The 26482-nt window shown below is 43.6% G+C and overlaps 1 protein-coding gene across 22 annotated transcripts in view; it reads left to right on the forward strand.

Moving 5' to 3' along the window:
• NEDD4L (NEDD4 like E3 ubiquitin protein ligase) overlaps window positions 1–26482 on the forward strand; it is a 578915-nt gene that overhangs the window by 424338 nt on the left and 128095 nt on the right. For 21 of the 22 annotated variants that reach the window (XM_073620478.1, XM_073620530.1, XM_073620504.1 and 18 more), the window contains one exon: window positions 24546–24596. In XM_073620478.1, the coding sequence (XP_073476579.1) occupies window positions 24546–24596 (51 nt within the window). Of the gene's footprint in view, window positions 1–2800; window positions 4465–24545; window positions 24597–26482 lie in introns of those variants that run through there. The other variant, XM_073620522.1, reaches the window with a different exon arrangement.

Here is a 26482-nt window from a genome sequence, read left to right on the forward strand (position 1 = left end):
GGAGGTATTTGTTTGCTAGATTGTGAATTCTCTGAGGTCTGCAGTGCTCAGGTTATCTTGAAACAAGCTTCATGAAAGCCATGGATTCAGATGTCTGACTGAATTTGTAGTCCTTATACATGTATTTTAAGGGGAAAGTAAAGTCTATTTCCCTTGAAGAATTTACTTTAAATCATTGAGTGTTGAATGTTTAGATGAAGTCCCTCTCAGACAGTTTTCTCTGGACAATGTCCCTATTGGAACGCGTCCCCTTACTTTCTTCTAGTGATAAGATGGTCACAGTGAAGGAAATAAAAAAAATTACTTACATTTATAGTTAGAAACTACCCTACTGTGAACAGCTTAAGGAATCATTCAAATATTAAAGTGATACTGAACACACAGTTTAATTTACATTATCCCTTCTCTTTCTGTATGTGGATGATGGCACTGTAATTGTTTTAATAATAATTAAAAAAAAACATCTAAGTGCCCCCTCTCCTAATTGATATACAGCTACCACATGACCCAGCTCTTTCCCAGCCTGTCTGCAGGGAAACATAAGCAGGAGGAGCTTCTACGCCTCTGCTGCTGGTCACATGTTCCAAAACACAAACAACTTGAATATATATAGTAAAAATACATAATCTCAATAAACTGTTTTAAATTGTCATACAATATATATTTTAAATCAAATCTGTTTTATTCTTTGGTAATAACATGGTGTGGGTGGATTTCTGCCACTCACAGGCTGTGTCACGCCCCTCCAGACTGTGTCTATAATTAAGGATGAGCTCAGGCGTGTCGCAAACAGCACGTGCAGAGCCCGCCAGGAAGTCGGCATTGTGGAGCGCTAATCACAAGCAGTGAGACATTGTCCCGATGCGCGGCTGCAGAGATCTGGAAATGTCTCACTTCCTGGCGGGTTCTGCACGTGCTGTTTGCGAACACGCCTGAGCTCATCCTTACTTAGAATAAGAGGGAAGTGAAGCCACCATTAATCTACATGTAATATCCTGCCCCCATTGTGTTTAGCTGGTTAGTGGACATGGAGAAGGAGGGAGGCAGTGGGCTGTCTTTTACCACTGTGTATACGCCCACATCTGTGACTCTATAGTCACATGGGCTGCTCAGATGTGAAATGCAGATGAGGAAATGCTCAACATAAAAACTCACTGAAAACTGAGCATGTGCAGAGTTGCCAACACAGCTGAAAAATCCCTAGCCGAATTGGGGACATGAATAGAAAGTGGAGATAGAGAGCAGCAGAATCAACCAGTTTTTTTTTTTTACAGAAAACAAATCTCATAGTGACTGAGTGAGTATGAACAGCATGTAATACACCATTTATTGATTTATGGACCTCGCTCTCAAGAAATACCTAAAAAATGTCTAAATGATATGCACAAATTATATGAAAATAAATAATAATAAACAAAGTTCATAAATCATACACCCAGTGTCTTTGAAATAAAGTCCATAAATCATGTTTTGTGCCTTTTAAATCCCCACGGTGAAAGCAAAGTGCCACCAAAGGAAGGATGGTGCATATTCTCCAGCACGACCCCCCCCACACACACACACACACACACACACACACACACACACACACACACACACACACACACACACTCACCAAAAAATATGACCCCCTTCTCTTGAAGTAGGGTAAAACTTGCTTAGATAAGGATCTTTAAAGTTCTTCCCTGTATGCTCTCAATCCCTATTCATGTATCTCTCAAAGTGGACATTAGTGCTCCTGCACCTTTAAAGCTCACTGTAATAAACTCCCTCACCAGGGGTAAGGATAAAAAGATCTCTCATAGTGTAGTAGGTCAATTAAATAATATTTATTAAAAAAGTGTTAAAATGCACGTATATTTTCCCATCAAGAACAAGCATCCCAATATAGCAAGTGAATATGGAAACCGCGACTGACGCCGTGCATCCCAGCTACATCTCAAGAAACCATGACGTATCTCAGATGTTCCATCCAACGCATTTAGTCAGTTCTGTCTGACATCATCAGGGATCACATAATTCTGTCTGATGTCATCAGGGGTCACGAAACAGGGTAGAGCATCTGAAATATGTCACTTCCGGTTTCTTGAGAGGCAGGTGGAAAGCACAACGTCTGCACTAAGATACAGGTCAAAATGTAGGCACCCCCTTGCAAAAGGAATGTCTCTTTCAGTTAGATACTCCCCAAGGGTTAAATACTTCTAAAGGGATGAAGACCCTGCAGCTTTTCTCATCAGAACACTGAGAGGGGATTATAATGAACCAGACTTTCTCATTCAGAAACAGTCTTCAAAGGACATTGTGAAACAACCGTTATTTCTTCAGAGCAAGATACGGTAGCAATCTGCTACAAAATTTGTTAAAATCCCTTCAATGTACTTTGATCACCTAGAAGGGAGTTTTTTTTTTCCCAACAAAAGTGAGTCACCCTTTATAACAGGGTTTCTCCACCAGGTTTCCACAGAAGCCTAGGGTTCCTCCAGAGGTTGCTAGGGGGTTCCTTGAGTAATGCCTCTCAGATAAGTTCCCACTGACACTATTGATCGTTTTAGCTATCTGTAAGGGGGTAACTCTTACCAATGACCACAGTGTAAGGAGCATTCTTCCCACTGATCAGCACACTAATGTATCCTGGCTTGTAGATATAGTTATTTTTAGCAGGGGTTCCCTGAGGCCGGAAAGTTATTTCAGGGGTTCCTCTGTTTTAAAAAGGTTAAGGCTGATTTAACCACTTCCTTCCAGGCATATTGTCAAATGACATCAGAAGATGGGATCTCCCATCCTGGGCGGGCATCATATGACGTCCTCCGCTTCCCGCCGGTATAGGTGGCGCGTGCGCGCCGCCGCGTCACTGAGGAGCCGATGTGCGTGCCTAGCGGCCACGGTGTTCGCTGGCCACACGCGATCACTCCTGACAGAGCAGGAAAGTGGATCTGTGTGTGTAAACCCACAAATCAACATTCTGTCAGAGGAGAGGAGACAGATCGTGTGTTCCTAGTATATAGGAACACAGATCGGTCTCCTTCCCCAGTCAGTCCCATCCCCCCTATAGTTAGTGAGGGAACACGTTTAACCCCTCGATCGCCCCTAATGTAAACCCCTTCTTTTGCCCGTTAAACCATTGTATAAATGTCAATGATTTAAAAAAAAAAAAAAGTGTCAGAAGTCCCGATAAAAATGTCAGATCACCGCCATTACTAGTAAAAAAAAGAAATTATAAAAATGCCAAAAATCAATAACCTATTTTGTAGGCACTAAAACTTTTGCGCAAACCAATCAATATACGCTTATTGCGATTTTTTTTCCAAAATTATGTAGAAGAATACATATCGGCCTAAACTGAGGAAAAATGTGTTTTTGTTAAAAAAAAAAAAAAAAAAAAAAATTGTAATATTTATTTTAGCAAACAGTAAAAAATAGTGTTTTTTTTTCAAAATTGACGCTCTTTTTTTGTTTATAGCGCAAAAAATAAAAACCACAGAGGTGAGGAAATACCACCAAAAGAAAGCTCTATTTGTGGGGGAAAAAAAGACATCAGTTTTGTTTGGATACAGCATCGAATGACCGCGCAATTATCAGTTAAACATGACACAGTGCCGTATCGCAAAAAATGGCCCGGTCAGGAAGGGGGCAAATTCTTCCGTTGCTGAAGTGGTTAAATAATAATATATTCATACATTTTAATTAAAAAAACATACTTATAAGGCCCCTTTCACACTTATACGACTTGTCCCACGATTTTGTACTGCAAAATCGCATGACAAGTCATTCTCCATGATTTTCAATGACTACCATTCATATTGGTATGACTTTAAGTCGTGCCGACTTCAAAGTAGTCCTTAGTAGGCATAAAAATTCATGATTCCATTAGTTGTCTGTAAAAAAAAATGTAAAAAGAAACGCGCCGCTGTTAGTAAGCAGAAAAAAAAAACAGCAGATATAGACAACTGGCCTTATCAGAAGGCGTTTATTTAATTTACTTTTTATATGCTCCTTTCCCTCTTAAAATATATACAGATTTCTGTTTTCAATTTAATTATTATTGCTGTTCAGTTTTTTTTGTTTTGGCATGCCGCACACAATATATACAGCAATATAAATAATCTATGTGTAAAGGTATGCATTGCCTCCTATGTAGCTGTACAACATAAATAATTGGAGGACCAGTTACCATGGCAACCGTCTCATAAAACGATGTGTAGGTGAATGCAGAGGTACAGAGGGATAAAAAAAAAAAAAATGCACAGTCAGGGTAGGAAATTGATTGGTAAATTAAGTGGCACATGAGGCTTGTTTGAGCTGCTAAAACAAAAAGAGAAGAGAGAGAGGGAGAGAGAAAGCGAGGGAGAGAGAGAGGAGGGGGCGTTGTGAATGGTAAGTTTGTGGCGGCGGTCGGCTTTGTCTGCTGGAAGACGGAATATTGGATGGAAGAGAGTGGAGCCAGGAGGTTCCCCGTAGTGCATTGTGAGTCTGCCTTTCTTTGTCTTTTCGGTTGAGTTCAGTCTCGTAGGGGCACCACGTGCTGTCATCTTGGCACAACGCTGTTCAGCTCATGATTCTGTCGCTGTGCTGAGGACCCCCTGAGTATTTCTGGGCTTGACAATGCTGGTATGCTGTCAAGACCAGAAGTGCTTAGGGGATCTTCAACACGGGGACAGAAGTATGAGCTGAACTGCAGTGTACTGAAATGACAACCTGTGGTGCCCCTGTGTGTAGACATGTCCATCATAGGAAATTATGGATCTTCACCAGCACACCTTGGTCTAGTGATAATCTTGTCCTTTTCTCACATTAACAGGCGTCATAGGACAACATTTCAGACCCTTGGACCTTGCCTTGAAAAAGGGTCTTGCAAGGTTTCCTAGGATGCATGACATAAATGACAAGATTATCACCAGTCCAAGGTGTGCTGGTGAAGATCCTTATTTTCCTATGATTGCATGGTGGTGCCATCCAGCAATTCAACTTGGCACCCTACGCCAGCTGTGGGTGAACGTGCAAGGGGAACGATGGATACAATACAATTTCAACGTCCATCAAACTAATTTTCTGTAGGGTGTCGTGAAGGTGTGTTTGACTGGTGTTTCCAGGGTCCCATGTTTACGCTTTCCCCACAGCCCCCAACTGAAGCCTCAATTTTTATAGACCATTTATTGGGACTGATGGGCTTTTTAAAATGTAATCTTCTAAAACAAGGAAGATTTATGGGCTTATACTGTTTTCTCTAGTGACTTGTGCCTCCTACCTTTTTTCCGTTCAGGCCTCTTTAGCATTTGACACTTCTAGGAGTGTCGGGATGGATGGCCATGTCTCCCACTGCATGTCTCTGACTCCTATGTAATGGCTGCTGTGTCCTTTAGACCAGCATTTCTCAACTGTACTGGGGTGCCTTCTGGGTTTGTCATGAGTTCCACACTGCATACAATAGTTTTTGCACCCCATGTTTTGTGTCATGTGTTTCAATGGTGTGGATAGGATGGCCAAGGACTATAATGTGAAGTTGAGGGGCTGAGGACTATAATGTGGAGATGAGAAGCCGAGGACTCTGATGTGAAGGGAGGGATGCTGGGGGACTGAGGATTCTTATTTAAAAGGGGGGGGGGGGTGCTGAGCTCTTTTGTGAAATGGGAGGCTGAGGACCTTTGTGAAATGGGGGGGGGGGGAGACTGAGGACTTTTGTGAAATGGGGGGGACTGAGAACTTTTGAGATATGGGGGGGGGGGGCTGAGGACTCTTGTGAAATGGGGCGCTGAGGTCTATTGTGAAATGGGGGATTGTGGACTCTTGTGAATGGGGGGATTGAGGACTCTTGTGAAATAGGGGGGCTGAGGACTCTTGTGAAATGGGGGGGCTGAGGATTCTTTTGAAATGGGGGGGCTGAGGGCTCTTGTGAAATGGGGGGATTGTGGGCTCTTGTGAAATAAGGGGACTGAGGACATGTGTGAAATGGGGGGACTGAGGACTTTTGTGAAATGGGGGGGACTGAGGACTCTTGTGAAATGGGGGGGTCTGAGGACTCTTGTGAAATGGGGGAGACTGAGGACTCTTGTGAAATGGGGGAGACTGAAGACTCTTGTGAAATGGGGAAGACTGAGGACTCTTGTGAAATGGGGGAGACTGAGGACTCTGGTGAAATGGGGGGGACTGAGGACTCTGGTGAAATGGGGGGGACTGAGGACTCTGGTGAAATGGGGGAGACTGAGGACTCTGGTGAAATGGGGGGGACTGAGGACTCTGGTGAAATGGGGGGGACTGAGGACTCTGGTGAAATGGGGAGGACTGAGGACTATGGTGAAATGGGGGGGACTGAGGACTCTGGTGAAATGGGGGGGACTGAGGACTCTGGTGAAATGGGGGGGACTGAAGACTCTCAGGAAATGAGGGCTGTGATGTGGAAGGGGGAACTGAGGACTGTGGAAGGAGCGAAAAAAACAAAGCTTCCGTTGTGAATGGAGGACTTTTATGTGATAAGAGGGGCTTCCAATATGATAGAGAGACTCCATTCTAGACTGGGGTGCCTCAAATCTTCAGTGTTTTTTTTATTTACTAGTTTTAGTCAGTGTTTAAGTGGTATCTCAGATTTTGAAATGCTGCAAATACAGAAAAAAGAATTCTTGATCTGCCTGAAATCCAGTGAGCTCCTAACTTTCACACTCACTTTAATGGACTGGAATTCCAAACATTGTCCTTAGACCTTTCTACGTTTTCCTATTCTGGACTGCAGAACACATCCCCCTTCTCACCATAGTAGGGGAAGTTGTTCTGTAGTCCAACAAAGAAGAACTCGGGCAGGGCTGACAATGCCGGTTGGGATTTCAGTGCAGCAGAAGTCCATGTGTTGTCACCACACAACTACACATGGGCTCAGAGGAAGTAGGGTGGATGATGCTGAACATAAGACTGAGGGCAACTAGTGAGAAAAGCTTTGAATTGAAGGCGAATATTACAAACATGCTGGACCTTGTAATTATAAAATTCTCCGTGATTTACAAACTTAACTCATTTTTTCGCTCTCTATTAAAGTGGAAGAAAAGCCTAACACTAACTAGTCTTAAAAAAGTCCCCCCCCCCCTTCTCTTTTCTATCATGCATACCCTGTATAAAAAAGACCTGTGTACTTACCGATTTTAAAAATTGCTCCGGTCAAGTCATGTGATCCTGCAGCTCTGGCTTTCCTGTGTTAGTAAGCAGCATCTGCAAGGGAGCGCTGACAACAGCTGGGCTATGGGTGACGTCAACGCTCCTGGAATTCAATGCTATTGTCGAGCGTTCTCTTAGGTTAGGTTCACACCTGTACAGTGCCACCTAATGCGCACATTTTTTGTACGTTTGCGTGTAGGACACCCCATTCTTTTCAGTTTAAAATCAAGTCATGATGCAGTTTTGCAGTCACGAATGAATGGCATCCCCACTCATCTGCTAAAGAGGATTACATTTCTGTGCGATTGGGGAAAGCAAGTGATTTTGCACAAATTTCCTACATACAGAGATGAGCCAGGGAAGCCAGAGCTGCGGAATCAACGCTGGTTAGGATTTCACTGCAGCAGAAGGCCATGTGTTGTCACCAGGGCTTTTTTTCTTAGATAATAGATGCAGGAACTCCCCCCCCCCCCTTCTGAGTCACTTCTGGTCTCCCTGCCACCTACTATCCTCCGAGCACAATCTTGGTTCCACCCCCTGCCCACCTCCGAGCACAATCTCTTGGTTCCACCCCCTACCCACCTTCGAGCACAATCTATTGGTTGCACCCCCGAGCACAATCTCTTGGTTTCACCCCCTACCCACCTCCGAGCACAATCTCTTGAATCCACCTCTGAGCACAATCTCTTGGTTCCACACCTTACGCACCTCTGAGCAGAGTCTCTTGGTTCCACCCCCTACCCACCTCCGAGCACAATCTCTCTTGGTTCCACCCCTTACCCACCTCCAAGCACAATCTCTTGGTTCCACCCCTTACCCACCTCTGAGCACAATCTCTTGGTTCCACCCCGCACCCACCTCCGAGCACAATCTCTCTTGGTTCCACCCCCTACCCACCTCCGAGCACAATCTCTCTTGGTTCCACCCCCTACCCACCTCCGAGCACAATCTCTCTTGGATTCACCCCCTACCCACCTGCGAGCACAATCTCTCTTGGTTCCACCCCCTACCCACCTCCGAGCACAATCTCTCTTGGTTCCACCCCCTACCCACCTCCGAGCACAATCTCTCTTGGTTCCACCCCCTACCCACCTGTGAGCACAATCTCTCTTGGTTCCACCCCCTACCCACCTGCGAGCACAATCTCTCTTGGTTCCACCCCCTACCCACCTCCGAGCACAATCTCTCCTGGTTCCACCCCCTACCCACCTCCGAGCATAATCTCTTGGTTCCACCCCCTACCCACCTCCAAGCACACTCTCTCTTGGTTCCACCCCTACCCACCTCGGAGCACAATCTTGGTTCCACCCCCTACCCACCTCCGAGCACAATCTCTCTTGGTTCCACCCCCTACCCACCTACGAGCACACTCTCTCTTGGTTCCACCCCTACCCACCTCTGAGCACAATCTCTTTTGGTTCCACCCCCTACCCACTTCCGAGCACAATCTCTCTTGGTTCCACCCCCTACCCACCTCCGAGCACAATCTCTCTTGGTTCCACCCCCTACCCACCTCCGAGCACAATCTCTCTTGGTTCCACCCCCTACCCACCTCCGAGCACAATCACTCTTGGTTCCACCCCCTACCCACCTCCGAGCACAATCTCTCCTGGTTCCACCCCCTACCCACCTCCGAGCACAATCTCTTGGTTCCACCCCCTACTCACCTCCGAGAACACTCTCTCTTGGTTCCACCCCTACCCACCTCCGAGCACAATCTCATGGTTAAACCCCCTACCCACCTCCAAACACAATCTCTTGGTTCCACCCCCTACCCACCTCCCAGCACCACCACTTTTAGAGAATACAGAACCAAGTATAATTTTGTGGTGATAAGTAATTTGTATGGAATTTTAAAAATAATAACAAGAAAAGCATTAAAGTAGATCCCCCGCAGCCAGCAGCAATAGACCCCCTAAAAAACAATGGACCCCAACAAAAATAGACCAGCCCAGGATCAATAGACCCATCCCTCAACAGTAGATCCCTTCCAGGAGCAATTGACCCCCCAGCAACAATAGGCTGCCATGCAAAAATAGATGCCCTCCAGCAACAGTAGATCCACAAGCAGCCAGCAACAATAGACCCCCCCTCCCCTCATCAGTAGATCCCTTCCAGTAACAATTGACCCCACTAACAATGGTAATAGACATCCCCAGCAACAATAGACCGCCATGCAAAAATAGATGCCCTCCAGCAACAATAGAGCCCCAAGCAGCCAGCAACAATAGACCCCCCCATCAGTAGATCTCTTCCAGTAACAATTGACTCCCCTGCAACAATAGACCCCCACTGGCAATGGTAATAGACCTCCCCAGCAACAATAGACCGCTGTGCAAAAATAGATGTCCTCCAGGAACAATAGATCCTCCAGCAGCCAGCATCAATAAACCCTTCAGTACACCCCAGCACCCCTTGCCATTACATACAGTTAGTCCAGGAGTTGCCGGAACTGCGTTCCCCCACATTCCCGCTGAAAAAAACCCTGGTTGTCACCATACAACAGGAGATTACAAGTTCACTGGATTTCTGGCAGGATCAACAAATATTTTTCAATAGCATTTTTAACTGGCTAAAGCATGGGGAAATGTGCATGTATGTGGAGATTTTTTTCTTTTATATTTGGCTCAGGCGTACCCTTTAATATTTGTCTTGGATGATTGTGATCACCGTGCCGCACCTTCGTCTTGCAATCAGCCCTGTCACGTGCTAACGTTCGTTCAGGATCTCCGCTTGCATCTGGTAAACGTGAGCCACCGGCACAGAGACTGGAATCGTTGTCTCCAGTGTGGGCTGCAGAAGCCGGGGTCAGCCTTTTGTTAAGGCGTTTTGTTTTGTGCGCTCGCTGTGTAATGATGAGAAATGCAGATTGTATTGGTCACGGTGAAAATGACTGCGGTAGATTGTGTGCGTTAGTAGAAAACCTCGGGAGACATTCCATGTGAGCTATTCACCACAGAAGTGGCTACTTATGTGTAATTCAGAGGAGCGCTGTACTTTGTGGATGGCCTATAAGCTGGGCGGTTTATTGTGCCCTGCATGGTGGGTAGAAGTCATAATGGGGGGGGGGGGGGGTCATGCTGCACGTGGTATTTATTTATAATCCACGTGTATGATGTATTCAATGCTGGACTCCAGGCAGATATAAAAGACACAAATGCATGAAGCTCTGTAATAACTTATACATCATTGGTACAATCAGTGTAAATGTTTGCATTCAACCTGGTATCAGCCCCTGTACAGCAGAGCCCAGAGTGGGAAAGGAAGAAGCAGCACACTGAGCACACAGTTCAAAAATCATGATGATAGGAGAAGAAAGCAGAGTGACTGAGAGATGAGCTCATCACTAAGCTGCTTCTCTTTTCACTGGCCAGTCACAGTACAGTGAAAGGAGACCTGGGCTCAGCAGAAGGGGGTCGAATAATGCTGGCCGTGAGATCACAGTTAAAGAAGAAGCAGGAGCCCACTGAGCCAATCAGTTCAAGGAGCATGCTGATTGGAAGAGAGAACAGAGTGACAGAGAGATGAGATCATCACTGAGCTTCTTATCCTTTCACTGTTCAATCACAGGCTAGTGGGCGGGTCCAGGGTGACCTGGGCTCAGAGAAAGTGGGTTGAATAATGCTGGCTGTGAGATAAGGGTGAAAAAAAAGAAGCATTAGCCCACTGAGCCAATCAGTTTAATGAGAATGCTGATGGGAAGAGGGAACAGAGTGACCGAGAGATGAGATCATCACTGAGCTGCTTCTCCTTTCAATGGCCAGTCACAGGCTGGGGGGCAGGTTCACAATGTTAAGCTTGGTTATTTCCTTGGATTTATCATTGGCTTTGTTTATAACTGATGTTAGCCTCCCAATGCTTCTTACCGTGATAGCCAGCTATAGATGGGGGCAAGTGGCGTACCCTTTTTGTATCGCAGGTTCAGAATGAGCTGGGCTTCGAGGAAGTGGGTCGAATAATGGTGGCTGTGAGATCAGAGTGAAAGAAGAAGCATCAGGCCACTAAGCCAATCAGTTGAAAACAACATGCTGATAGGAAGAGAGAGCAGAGTGACGGTGAGATGAGATCATCACTGAGCTGCTTCTCCTTTTACTGTTCAGTCACAGGCTTGAAGGGGGGGGGATCTAAGGTGACATGGGCTCAGAATAAGTTGGTATAATGCTGGCCGTGAGACTGAGGACATCAAGTGTAAGAAAAAGGTACTGCAAAGGAAATCTCTGCATTGTGTGTTGAATGTTGCTGGACTTCAGACTGAGAACCTCTAGTAAAAAAAAAAAGGCTCTGAATTAAAAGGAGAAATCTCTGAATTGAAGGTGAATATTGTACAGTGCAACAGGTATAAAAGACATAAATTAAAGTGGCATTGAACCCAAAAGAAAGCATTTATTATATTTATTCTATTCAGCTTACCAATTCTTAGATGTGATGGCTGCATTGATTTTCTTTTTAGGCTCCCTTTCTTCTATTTTGGTGATCTGGCCAGTAAGTGTGTTGTTTTTGCTATGTCTGCTTATAAAGTATTAGCTGGAGTTTGGCTTCAATTTGTTAGTGTATCTAAATCCGCTACTCCATCTAACACTCCCCTCCCTCCAGACTGACAGTGCTGCTGTCCAAAGGTGCCCCCTGTGCTCCTTCATCCAGAGTGGGGGCAAGCTAATACAGGAGGTGTGTTACTGGTCAGATCACCAGGTGAAAACAGAAGGGAAAAGACCTAAATAAAACAAATGCAGCCACCACATCTGATTGGCAATCTGCAATATATACAATTTTTGGTTGGGGTTTAACTTCACTTTAATGCCGCTCTGTATTCATTAAAACATAATAAAAAATATATTTTTAAACGCAATCAGTTTAAGTATATCATTTAAATTGGTATCAGCCTGTTGCAGTCCCTGTACAGCAGAGATCAGATTGAAAGAGAAAGAAGCAGCCCATTGAGCCAATCAGTTCAGGAGGGCGGAGCAGAGTGACAAAGTTGAGCTCCTCACTGTGCTGCTTCTCTGTTCACTGGCCAGTCACAGGCTGGGGCGGGTCCAGGATGACCTGAGGTCAGAGGAAGTGAGACTGAGGACATCTAGTGTAAGAAAAAAGTACTACAAGGGAAATCTATGGATTGAAGGTGGATATTGCACAGGTCATCTAACAAGACGCAAACTTATTTTAATTAGTTTGTTTACACAGGCGCAAGTATGCTGGGCCTTCTCATTAGAAAACTCACCATGCTTTGCTAATTTAGTCTTATGTTGAATTAGATAAGTGTTTTTTTTATGTTTGTTTTTTTTTTGTTTTTTTGTTTTGTTAATGACAAAACACAAAAATGGTTTACAAACATGTACACGTTTAAAGTACAAACGAAGCAAAACTTTTAACCACTTTAAGAATTTACATCGCACGGACATCGCATGTGATTTGCACTGCAGTGTGGTGCAAATCACATGCAATCTCGCACCACGCAGCAGTGTGAACCGGCCCTTACTCGGCGTAACATACACTTTACAAAAAAATTGAGTATTATATTGTGATTACTAAAGTTCATTAAAATTTATTTTCTTTTCTTGTTAGAGTTTGTGTTAAATAAACTGCTGTGCAAATATCGTTTGCCATAAAAAAATAATATCAAAATATGCAACACCCATCATTTTATTCTATAAGGCCTCTGCTTAAAAAAAAAACAAAAAAAAAAAAAAAAATATATATATATATATATATATATATATATATATATATATATATTTTTTTTTTAAGCAGAGGCCTTATAGAATAAAATGATGGGTGTTGCATATTATATATATATATATATATATATATATATATATATATATATATATATATATATATATATATATTTTTTATATATTGTTTGGGAATTTAATTTTTAAATTTGCAGATTTTTACATGTATAAGAGAAATGTGAGGATTGGCCCGGACTGGAAGTAGTTAATAGAGACACTCAGGGAGATCGCATGGCGCAGAGCGATGTTCTACATTGAGCAACGGTCTTCTTACAGGAATACATTTGAGAACGCTCTGCAGATGTAATGACTCAGGACATTATGTTCCGATCACTATTGTGTCTGCCGAACTGTCAGGAAGACTCTGTATTTCTCTGCCACATCTCTCTCCGCTCTGCGTGTTCTCGGGATGAAATTAACACTTTCCACTCGGATTTGATAGCACTGTGTGAGTGGCAATTACGGTAAATGTCCATTAAACGTTAGTCTGGAATTACAGTGGATCTCTAACCACAACGTTTGTTTGGGATAGAGCAGGAAAGGGGTTTTTTGCATCTGTGCTGAGGGGGGATTTCTTGTGATTTTATGTCTCAGACGTACCAGGAATGTAACTGTCACATTGGTTGTGCTCTCAACCAAAGTGTCCAACCATCCAATGGTTGGTGTCATAGCTGATCACATGTGCAGCACTATGGCAGTTGAAGATCAAAGGGAGGCCAAGAAGGGAGCTTCCTTGGCTGAAAACAATAGGAGGGTTTAGTTCTGTTTTAATTTTATACTGGTTCTAACTTTACAAGATTTTAAAGTTATTTTGTAGAGTATATCCACTTCCAGCCAGGCATTTCTCTCCTGCATGTAAAAATCAGTATTCGTTTACTAGAAAATTATTTAGAACCCCCAAACATTATATATATTTATATTTTTTTAGCAGAGATCCAAGAGAATAAAATGGCGGTTGTTGCAATTTGTTATGTCACACGGTATTTGTGCAGCAATTTTTTTGGGAAAAATACACTGTAATGAATCTTAATGCAACAAAAAAACACAATAGATAACCCAATTTTTGGTAAAAATATAAAAAAAAAAATGTTACCCCGAGAAAAAAAGATACCCAACATGTCATATTTTAACTGCTTCAATACTGGGCACTTTCACCCCCTTCCTGCCTAGGCTAATTTTAGCTTTTAGCCCTGTCGCATTTTGAATGATAATTGCGTGGTCATGTAACACTGTACCCAAATGAAATTGTTATAAGTTTTTTCACACAAATAGAGCTTTCTTTTGGTGGTATTGAATCACTGCTGGGTTTTTCATTGGTTGCTAAACAAACGAAAAAAAACCCCAAGATTTTGAAAAAAAATATTTTTTTCTTCGTTCATCAGTAAATTTTGTAAATAAGTAATTTTTCTCCTTCACTGATGTGCCCTGATAAAGCGGCACTGATGGGCACTGGTAGGCTGCACTGATGAGGTGGTACTGAAGGGCACTGATTAGGTGGCACTGATGAGAAGACACGAATATGCGGCACTGATGGGCACTGATTGGCGGCACTCATGGGCTGGCATAGCTGGCACTGATAAGCAGTCACTGATGGGCACTGAAAGGCAGCACTGATTTGGTGTCACTGATGGGCACTGATTTGATGTCACTGATGGGCACTGAATGGTGTCACTGATGGGCGCTGGGGCTGCAGTGTTGATCAGTGCCCTGAATACCTGTACAGTCTCCCCTGCGAGGAGATGCCGCTGATTGGCTCTCCTCGCCTCAAAATTTGTGAGACGAGGAGACCCGATAAATGGCACTTCCTCATTTACATGTGATTGGCTGTGACAGCCAACCACATGGGTAAAGAGCCATGTACCGGGGACTACGATTGCCATGCTGCGTGCCCCCATGGGCGTGGGAGAGAGTGGTGACGTCATATGAGAGGGGATCCCACCCACCGTCATTTTACTATGCGGGAGGTAGTTACAATTGCGCATGCTTGTGGAATGGCACCAAACTTTGCTTTGGTACTATAGGCTTAGATGGCACGAGAGAGGCACTGGAGGGCAGCGGGAGGGGGGGATGCCCCCTCCTGCCTGTAAAAGCAATCCATCGGCTAGGATGGCTTTTACAAGTGAGGGAATCGTCGGCTGATAGCAAAGATATCTGGATGATGCCTGTAGCTGTGGGCATCATGCAGATATCACCACTTCAACCTAAGGATGTCATATGACGTCCTACGGGCGGGAAGTGGATATATGTATACTGTGTATATACAGTATCTGACAAAAGTGAGTACACCCCTCACACATTTTTGTAAATATTTTATTTTTAATATATTTACTCTCAAACCAAGGTTTTACTATATATATATATATTTATATATATCTACAGTATCTCACAAAAGTACATACACCCCTCACATTTTTGTAAATTATTATTATTATTATTATTATTATTATACAGGATTTATATAGCGCCAACAGTTTACGTAGCGCTTTACAACTTGAGGGTAGACAGTACAAATACAATACACTTTGATACAGTAGGAATCAGAGGGCCCTGCTCCTTAGAGCTTACAATCTAAGAATATTTTATTATATCTTTTCATGTGACAACACTGAAGAAATGACACTTTGCTACAATGTAAAGTAGTGAGTGTACAGCTTGTATAACAGTGTAAATTTGCTGTCCCCTCAAAATAACTCAACACACAGCCATTAATGTATTAACCGCTGGCAACAAAAGTGAGTAAATCCCTAAGTGAAAGTGTCCAAATTGGGCCCAAAGTGTCAATATTTTGTGTGGCCGCCATTATTTGCCAGCACTGTCTTAACCCTCTTGGGTATGGAGTTCACAGGTTGCCACTGGAGTCCTCTTCCACTCCTCCATGATGACATCACGGAGCTGGTGGATGTTAGAGACCTTGTGCTCTTCCACCTTCCATTTGAGGATGTCCCACAGATGCTCAATAGGGTTTAGGCCTGGAGACATGCTTGGCCAGTCCATCACCTTTACCTTCAGCTTCTTTAGCAAGGCAGTGGTTGTCATGGAGGTGTGTTTGGGGTCGTTATCATGTTGGAATACTGTGGCCCAGTCTCCGAAGGGAGGGGATCATGCTCTGCTTCAGTATGTCACAGTACATGTTGGCATTCATGGTTCCCTCAATGAACTGTAGCTCCCCAGTGCCGGCAGCACTCATGCAGCCCCAGACCATGACACTCCCACCACCATGCTTGACTGTAGGCAAGACACACTTGTCTTTGTATTCCTCACCTGGTTGCCACCACACACGCTTGACACCATCTGAACAAAATAAGTTTATCTTGGTCTCATCAGACCACAGGACATGGTTCCAGTAATCCATGTCCTTAGTCTGCTTGTCTTCAGCAAACTGTTTGCTGGCTTTCTTGTGCATCATCTTTAGAAGAGGCTTCCTTCTGGGACTACAGCCATGCAGACCAATTTGATGCAGTGTGCGGTGTATGGTTTGAGTCCTGACAGGCTGACCCCCCCCCCACCCCTTTCAACCCTTGTAGCAATTCTGGTCAGCATTCATATGTCTATTTCCCATAGACAACCTGTGGATATGACGCTGAGCACGTGCACTCAACACATTGCTTTAATCTTTTGATATGGACTATAAACTGCAGGACTTATGAATAAATGGTTTTCCCGATAGGAGTATCACCCGGATTAGCATTATAAAAGGCAGATCTGTCATAAACTCTGTTGCCCATTGAGAATAAAATGTAGCAAAATACCAATTTTGACCTTTCTGACAAGTTCCCTTTGTGTGTGACGCTCTCGCCCAGATTTAGATCCAGACTTCATTTACCGATTCCCATCACTAGAACAATTACTCTGTTCGATGAGCATAGCTGAAAGTAGCACAGAGATATCTTATTCATATCTCGTCATTGCTGCCCTTTTCAGTCGGGCTCTTGGAGCAGAACGTCCTACTACCGGTAAAAGCTGTAAAAATCTGACGTCTCCGTTCGTGTGATCGCTCATCTCGATTGTTCAGGTACACTGAGTTTACTACACCAGTATACCCCTCTAGGCAGAGACACTGGTGTGCCAACACGTGCAGGACAGATCGACATCTCTCTCACACTATCAAAACTCTCCCTGTAAGCAGGACTCGACGTGAACCACAAGGTACATATGTTTGCTGTTTTGCATGCAGAAATATTCCTAACTCTCTTGAGCCAGTTTTTGATTCACATACCACTAGACACCCCATAGCCAGGGCAGTAACACCACACCTTTGGGATCCTTTCTCTATTCTCCTTCTGGCTGGGTGTGGGTGCAGGGCAATAGAGCCTTTTTTGCTTACGATGCAGAATCTCCTGCGCTAAGACCGGCCATACATGGAGCAAATTTATTTCCTGCAACCACGGGTAGCAGGAAAGAAATTTGCCTGATTCCCCCATCAACACAGTGTTGATACGGGAATCCCTCATGCCGGGCCATTGTCTTCTCCATCTCCACTAGGAGAAGACAGTGATTATCGCTAGCAGCTATAGCATAGATCAACTTGGTACATTCTTGGCAAGAAGTGAGGAATATCTCTATAACCCCTGTCTGTTTGTTTTTTGCTGTGTTTCATTGAGGGGGGGGGGGATTCTTGACCATAGCCTTAACTGTAAAGGGAGAAGGAATCTCTCCAAAGTGAATACCATCGGGGCCTCCAGAACTAGTGTGCTCATTGGATGATTTCCCCTCTTTTCCTGTTCTGGTGACCACTCAAAATGTGAGGTTTTCCTTTACTTTCGGTAACATTGGTCATTAGGATGAATCTCCCTAATGGGGACCTAACCTTCTCCACTTTATCCAAAACTTAAACAAAGTTTTGATGGTATAGGTGCAATGAAAAATCTGGACTGCCGCACTCCGGATTGGAATAATAAAGGTAAAATCTTCTTTATTGAAAAAATGACATGGTATAAAATGCGTACATTGCTTTGTTGAAGTGATACAGCATAACCGCGTGAAACGCGTCAGCAGTTATGCTGTATCACTTCAACAGAGCAATGTACGCATTTTATACCATGTCATTTTTTCAATAAAGAAGATTTTACCTTTATTATTCCAATCCGGAGTGCGGCAGTCCAGATTTTTCATTGCACCTATACCATTGGAATAGCAATCACCAGCACCTGGAGCTCTCACAATTCACCCAGCAGAGGATGGGAAATTCAAACCCAGTTACCTGGAGCGGTGGTCACCAACTTGTTAAACAAAGTTTTGGCTTTAGGTCTACTTTGATGGGTATTTCATCCTTGCAATGTGGTGGGTAGGCCCATTTAAAGGATTGTCTCCATCCCAGATTTGGGCTTTAATTGTAGTCGTTCTTAAACTTCCCCGCTGTGAATAACCGTGGTTAAACCCACAGATATTAAAGGAAGCCTGAGCTACCTAAAGGTCCATTCTCTGAAAACTGCAGATAAAGTGGTGCTATGGATGTAGACAATAGTTTTAAAAAAAACACGATGTTTCCGTGTCTCATTAGCGTATGACTGAAGCATTTGATTGGTTGATATGGGACGTCCTCTTTGTTTTTCGCTTGCTTCAGTTTTCAGAAGTCATTTGCTGGGGTTGGAGGTTTGGCGACGTGTTATTTGCTGGGCATTGATAGGATGCTTTGTGTGTCTCTTCCCATCTCCCATGTCATCTGGCACACTGAGCTCAAGGCAGCTTGCCAGGAATAACTTTTCACTTGGGCTGACATCAGGGGCCAGCTGCACATCCTATAGGCTGTCTCAGGGAAATAAACAGGTTTTCTTACATCCCCCTTGAGAGCCCAGCGTCTCTACTGTTAACCCTGCAGGTGACTGACACCGACAGTTGTAGACACCCATTAGGAAACCTATCACTTGGTGGTAGAGTTAGAACTGCCGATGTGGAGGAAAAGGAAGAACTGATGCATTGGGGGAGATTTACTAAAACTGGAGCACTCAGAATATGGTGCAGTTGTGTATGGTAGCCAATCGGCTTCTAACTTCAGCTTGTTCAGTTAAAGCGAAGTTCCACCCAAAAATGGAACTTCTGCTTTAAGGGAAAGTGACCCCCTGACATGCCACATTTGGCCTTTCATTTTTTTGGGGGGGGGGGGGGGAGCGGATACCCTCTTTCCAGAGGGTCCCAGCTCCCACTTCCTCCTGGCGCACCCGCGGCACCGGAAGGGAGATCACCTCTCCCCCCTCCCTCTCGGCAATCATCTAGGACACGTCACAGGTCCCAGATGATTGCCTGGCCAGTCACGGTGTGCCACGCGCATGCGCAGTGCGTGCCCGGCTGTGAAGCCACAGCCAGGCACCCACAGTGACAATGCCAGAGTCGCAGAGAGGAGGGGGGGGACGGGCGGGGCTTCTTTCCCCCGCATCGCTGGACCCCAGGACAGGTAAGTGTCCGATTATTAAAAGTCAGCAGCTGCAGTATTTGTTTAAATATATTTTTTTTTTTTTTTTAAGCGGAACTCCGCCTTAAGCTTTGACAACAAAACCTGGAAGCTCATTGGTTTCTATGCCGAGCTGCACTAGATTTTGCACTCTCCAGTTTTAGTAAATAACCCCCTGTGAATCCTAATTTTTAAAATCCCCGCTCTACCGTATTAAACCCCACCCCTGAGCACATCACCATGAAAGTGCTAAACATTTAGGTTGTCAAAGAGCTGGGTAAAGGGAAGATGGTTAAGCCCAGCTGAATTTTCAGTCTAAATCGGCTAAATAAATTCCCCAAAGCAAAATGTTTTCCATTGTCTTAAAGCGTTTTCTTTAGAAGAGAAAAGCCCATTACCTGAAGAGAAGGAGCCTTTCTCTCTATGGGGAAGCTGTGATATCTCTGCAGAGGTCTGACACACTCCCTGCGGAGTCAGACCTATAGCTTTGCAATCAACAAAGCTTGTGCTCTCTTCTGATTTGAAGAGTTTTGGCTCTGTCTAATGCCTCATGCTTGCTGGATGTTTAGCCCCAGTGCATGAGAATCCGGTGTTTAGGTGAGGGCGGAAGGCACGTGCCCCCTGTTCCCCTGATGAAGTCACGAGGTACGTGACGTCACGCGTAGGGACAGGACAGGCACATCCCATTGACTGACGCATACGGGCCCGCTGCTCGTTGGTGATATGCGAGATTTGCTGTGTTTTATGTGAGTACCCTTGTTTAAATAAACTTCGGCTTTTGCTATTTTAAATACTACACTATGTGGCATCCCCTTCTTTTCATTTACGGCTACTGCACCCCTAGAGGGACTTAGATGTTTGCAGAACAAGAGTCGGGTCCAGGTTTATGAGAAGGAGCCAGTATCAGCCTTGCTGCTTACGCTGTTACCTCAGTAATATGAGGTAAGGGGCCACTACTTATTAGTGCAGGATTCTTGTCACGAAGAGGAGTCACTGTGTTGTTTCCCTGGTTTACACACCTTACGGCATACACCTACCCTACTATATGCTCTGTGGAGAATCATCTTGCTTGGTGTGAAGTCACTGGATGTTTTATTAGCACACTATGGACTAAAACCTCTGTCAACTGTTTTATTTCACTAGGCACTTTTGTTTATCTATTTATGTATATATAATCTATTTGGCGTTTTTCTCATTGGAAGATTTGTCACTGCGTCTATTTTCACATTGGACATGCTGGGATTACAGTGTGCCCCTATGTGTGCATGATACACACTATCGCATTACTTTGCACTGTCCTGCATTGCACTTTCTTCACCAGTTGAATTTACTGTGCACCATTTTTTATCTATTAAGGTATTACTATTTAATAATGTACCAATGTTTTAAACCTATGGGTATATAAGTTTACATTACGTCCCTAGAAGGGCATTACACTCCTAGTATTGCATTATTTTGCACTGAATTGCTTGGCACTGTGTCACTTTTTTGAATATTATATGCACCAGTTTTTGTTATGTACTAGCAAGTCAATTTTATTTATGCACTTGGCACCTTACTTATGCTCCACAGTCTGATATTGTGATACACAATCAGTTCATGCAGTTTCCCCATTAGGGATTTTTATGCATACTGCTACCTTTAGCAGCAGTGTCAGTCTATTATTGGATTAGCACAGCACCATACCTTTCATCTAGTTCACTGTCCAGAACCACTGCCGGCAGCCTGTGAAACACTATATAAGAGGCTGACAGCTGCTGCGGCTGGACGGGGCTGGATGGTACACCTAGCAGTACTAATGTTTAGAGTAATATTTGCTTAGGGACAAATGCCCGGAACACAGGCAATCTGCATTCTGAGCATTCATCCCTGGGTGCATACGTTAGTAACGCTTGGTACACCATCCAGCCGCAGCATTTGTCAGCCTATTCATATAATTTTACATGGAGCGGGCAGTGGGGCTGGATGGGTGCGTCTGTGCCTTCCGTTGCACCTAAACACCGGAGTCTCATGCACGGGGGCTAAACACTCAGTCTTCAAGAAGGCTTAGGGAGCATGTTGGACCTCTGCAGAGAGACCACTGCTCCCCCACTGAGATCAAGGGTCTCACTCTAGAGCATGATAACCGGGAGCCGGCTTTTCCACTCTAAAGAAAATGAACTATAAGACTTTGAACACCTTTTTTGTTTTGGGGCACATGGAATGCTATTGGCTGATTTAAGCTGAAAGTATAGTTAGACTAGTTAGAGAGAAGAATGGAGGAGACGAGACAATTTCTTTCCAACTCTGCTTTTTTTTTTTTTTTTTTTTTCTTTTCCTGTAGGGTTGTCATCCTTCCCAGCAGCTCCTCAAAACACTTGTCAAATCCTATTCTGTTATAATCCAGAATCCTTAGGTTGATTATACATGGGCGTCAAGCCAAGGCAGCTTCATTCCCGTTATGTTTGTATGATGGCAGTCTGCAGATCCCTTCTCCTCCCTGACCTCCATCCTTCACTGTAGTATGATAACATGGGATATGAAGACTTCCACTTACTGAATAAATTATTGATGATATTTCGAAAGCCAGGAAATGTGACACATAGGGCAAGTCATACATTGTGATGTCAGATATGGGGCATGTCACACACAGGGTATGTGGCACATAGGGTATGTCACATATAGGGTATGTTACACATCGGGCATGTGACCCTTCGGTTATGTGACCCTTCGGTTATGTCACACATAGGGCATGTGACACATAGAGAATGTCACACAAAGGGCATATCACACATAGGGTATGTGAAACAAAGGGCACATGGGGTATGTGACCCATAGGGTATGTCTTATGTCACACTTGGGGTGTGTGATACAAAGGGTATGTCACCAATAGGGCACGTTACATATAGGGTAATTCACACATAAGGTATGTCACACATAGGGCATGTGACCCTTAGGTTATGTCACACAGGCATATCAAACATAGGGCAATGTGGCACATAGGGTATGTCACATGTAGGGTATGTGACACATTCGGAATGTGATTCAAAGTGCATATCACACAAAGGGCCTGCCTGATTGCATACAAATTGAAACTCTTAAAGTTTGACCTCATGTTATATGGTTTTGGTAAATCTGAAGACAAAAATCTGCATAGAATAGAATAGTGTGTATGGGGGTCTAACTAAAATCTAGTTGAACCAATTACCTTCAGAAGTCATCTAATTAGTAAATGGAGTCCACCTGTGTGTAATTTAACCACTTAAAGACCAGCCGCCGCAGTTGTACGGCGGCAGGTTGGCTCTATTACGCAAATCGACGTCATTGTACGTCACTCCGTGTAATAGATATAGCAGGTGTGCGCGTGGCCGGTAGGCGTGATGTCCGCCGACCACCTCCACACAGAGGTAGAACGGAGGTCTGTCAGTGTAAACATGACGGATCCCGTTCTGACAGGGGAGTTGAGCGTGATCGTCTTTTCCTAGTTATTAGGAACAGTGATCTCTCTCCTCCTCCAGTCAGCCCAGCCCCCATACAGTTGGAAACACTCCCAGGGAACACATTTAACCCTTTGATCGCCCCCTAGTCTTCCCTCCCAAGTGACATTTATATAGTAATCGGTGCATTTTTATAGCACTGATCGCTGTATAAATGTCACCGGTCCCAAAAAAGTGTCCGATCTGTCCACCGCAATGTCGCAGTCCCACTAAAAATCGCAGATTACCGCCATTACTAGTAAAAAAAATATAATATTAAAAATGGCATAAATCTATCCCCTATTTTGTAGAGACACTAACTTTTGCGCAAACCAATTATTATACGCTTGCTTTTTTTTTTTTTTTTTTACCAAAAATATGTAGAAGAATACATATTGGCCTAAACTGGGGAAGAAATGTTGTTTTTTTATATTTGTTTTTGGACATTTATTATAGTGAAAAGTAAAAAATATTGTTTTTTATTTTTTTCTAAATTGTCGCTCTTTTTTTGTTTATAGCGCAAAAAATATAAACTGCACGACCGCGCAATTGTCAGTGAAAGCGATGCAGTGCTGTATCGCAAAAAATGGCCTGGTCATTAAAGGGGGTAAATCTTTCCGGTCCTTAAGTGGTTAATCTCAGTAAAAATACCGCTGTTCTGTGAAGCCCCTTAGAGGTTTGTTCAGGATCATCTGATCGCTGATATCAAATAGAGTAGCTGATGAACAGCAATGTGAATATAACATTATACAAAATATGATAATAGAAAAAAAATAAATCATAATCTAGAACAGCCTTTCTTAACCTTTCCAACACTGAGGAACCCTTGAAATTACTTTCCGGTCTCAGGGAACCCCCTCTTCCCATTGGGAAGAATTACCAAAAAGATTAATGGTGTCAGTAGGAACTTATCTGAGAGGCAGAAATTGCTCATTGCTCAAGGAACCCCTAGCAACCTCTGGGGGAACCCTAGGGATCCTAGGGATCCATGGAACCCTGGTTGAGAAACCCTGATCTAGAACCATACAGGGGGGAGAAAAGAAGAATTGGAAGGGAGGGGAAGGAGAGAAAAAAAATAAAACAAATTGGATCAACCCTCAAAAAAAAAAAACCAAGAATCACACACTCGGGCGGGGGGGGTTGGGGGTGGGACTTCACTTCCTGACCCATAGCCAAAACAGGAAGTGAAAGAAAATTCCTCCAAAGTGAGGTTGTCACCAGAAATCATGTTCCAATTGGAAGATTTCCCCCCTATTCCTGTTCTGGTGACAACCCAAAACATTAACATATCTTGATGATAATATAAACTGTCCCAGATCACTTATCTCTCTTAAAGCAAAAGGGAAAAAAAAATAGTGTACGTTTTAATGTTGTGCTTGTCTCTTCCATGCAGCGTTCAGTTTCTGTGTAGTAGCCCTTGTACAAACCTTGAGATTTCAATGAAAGCTCCGTTGGCCCGCCGAGTCTAGCTGTACCCATACTGCGCATCCAATTATTTTGCCTTAAATATAGCATATCCGTTACAATCCTGAGTTTGCTTTGTAACCATGTGAAGTCTTGATTAAAGGGTATTGTCAGCTTGTGTGGAAGTGAACGGGTTTTAGGCAGTTGACAATTTTTGTTACAGGTAATAAAGTTATTTATATAAGAGCGAGATACAGTGGACTGTTTATTTAAACTGACAGTGTTTTTTTTTTCCAATGTTCCACCTCTTTGAACTCGTAATGTGTACTCCAACATCTACCCAAACATGCTAAATTACTTTTCAGCGAGCTTTCATGTGTAAGCTACATATTTGTTAAACTCTGGTGTTCTCTTTTTCTATTGCAGACTAGAGATGACTTCTTGGGTCAAGTAGATGTGCCTCTAAACCACCTACCAGTAAGTGGCCTCTTAATCCCAGTATGGACTTTAAAATGGAAATGTAGTTATTTAGGGCCCCCAGAGTTCTTGACCTAATGTGCAAATATGCACACCGTGATATACTTGCACATTTTTTTTTTTTAATCAGATCATTCTTTATTATTACTTTTTCATACAAAAAACATACACCCAACGTACAACCCCGGCACAAAATAAGATGGGGTGGAGAAAAAAAAGCCCCCTCATAAAAGCGCCCCCCCCCCCCGTCTCTCCACTCTCCCGACACATTATATATCCAAAATGTCCATCTTCTCCATTTCTTTTCCACATTCCCTGGGCAGCCTCTATGTGAAAATATATATTTTTCCTTAACGAATGTTTCCCTTATTTGTATCTTCCATTCTGCTAATGTAGGTGGGCTTGATGATGTCCACTTTTGCGCTATGAGCTTCCGCGACTGAAATAAGATCCTAGATAATGATGACCTGTATTCCCCCCCGGGATACCCCATTCGTCTAGGATACCCAAGAGGCAGCCTCCCGCACATTGTGGCCCTTCTCCAACAATGGAGTTGTTTGTGTTTCCACTTGTTACTCCATCTCAGCTGCTGCCATCTTCTTCCGGGTCTGAAATCTTCTAACTGCAGCCTTTTAACCCACATACATGAACATGTGAGTTTCTGCATCCCACCACCCAGCTCTTAACCCTTTCGTGCCTAAGGGTGAAACAAATCCAAATGCCTAAGCACAATTTTGCAACTTTGACATGTGTTAGTATAACAGTACATATCATCACAACTACTTTGTGCATCTAGGTGTATTATACCGCATTTTTTTCTGGGCAAATTGGGCTTTCATTTGGTGGTAGATGGTAATGTATATCTCCTGATTTTTTTTTTTTTATATTATTATTATCAAAGGAAAACTGGGCAAAAATAGTAAAAAAAAATATATAGTTATAAAATTTAGCTGTAAATATCTTGCTACTACCACAACCTACCACCAAAGAACAAACCAAAATAAATTCTCCTGCTCCTGGCGGTTGCAGCAATACCACATAGTTGTTTGTATTTGTAGTACAGCCCAAAATCAATAGTGTGCATTTCTCTTTTTTTTTTTTTTTATTCCTACCTAAAACACACATATTTATACTAATTAAAACAAAAAAAAAAAAAAAATCTTGCCAAAAAAAAAATTACCAACCATGGCACTGACCTTGATCAAACCTTGATCTAGGTATCTTTTTGCATTTTCTATAATCGGAGGGCAACGTAAGAATGATCAAGCGGCTGAACTTCCACTATGATTGTTCTTACGGTGCACAGAATCGCCGGCTGAAAAAGATGACATTTGGTTGATGCCTGTAGCTGCAGGCATTATTCAGATATCCCCACTCAAAGTCCATGACGTCATATGTGGTGAATATAGTTAACCCCCTTCTGCCTAGTTCCCCTTTCACCCTGTCATGTATGCCCTCTGCCATGTCGTTCCTTCTCAGCCCAGGGCATACCCGAATTAAATTTAAAAAAAAATGCTGTTGCTGTAACTGCTTAAAATTGAATTCAAGTCCCACTTTCAAAAAAAAATTAAAAAAAACATTTGAAAAAAAAATTAAACTTACCTAAACCCTTGTTGCTAGGCAGTCTTCCTAATCTGCCTCTTCCTATTCCGCGGCGTGTTCTTCTCCTCGGTGAGCGGCCCCGTTGTCTTCTGGGAACTGTGTGTGTTCCCAGAACACCACGGGGCCATTCACAGAGCGGAGTGCCGCGCCGCTCGCAGTAGGAAACTGGCAGTGAAGCCGCAAGGCTCCACTGCCTGTTCCCCTTACCTAGGATGGCGATGCCGAGGGACGGGTCAGCCTCGGGCGGCCGACATCGCGGGCACCCAGGACAGGTAAGTACTTAT

This window comes from Aquarana catesbeiana, linkage group LG01, assembly GCF_042186555.1.
Source record: "Aquarana catesbeiana isolate 2022-GZ linkage group LG01, ASM4218655v1, whole genome shotgun sequence".
NCBI lineage: Eukaryota > Metazoa > Chordata > Amphibia > Anura > Ranidae > Aquarana > Aquarana catesbeiana.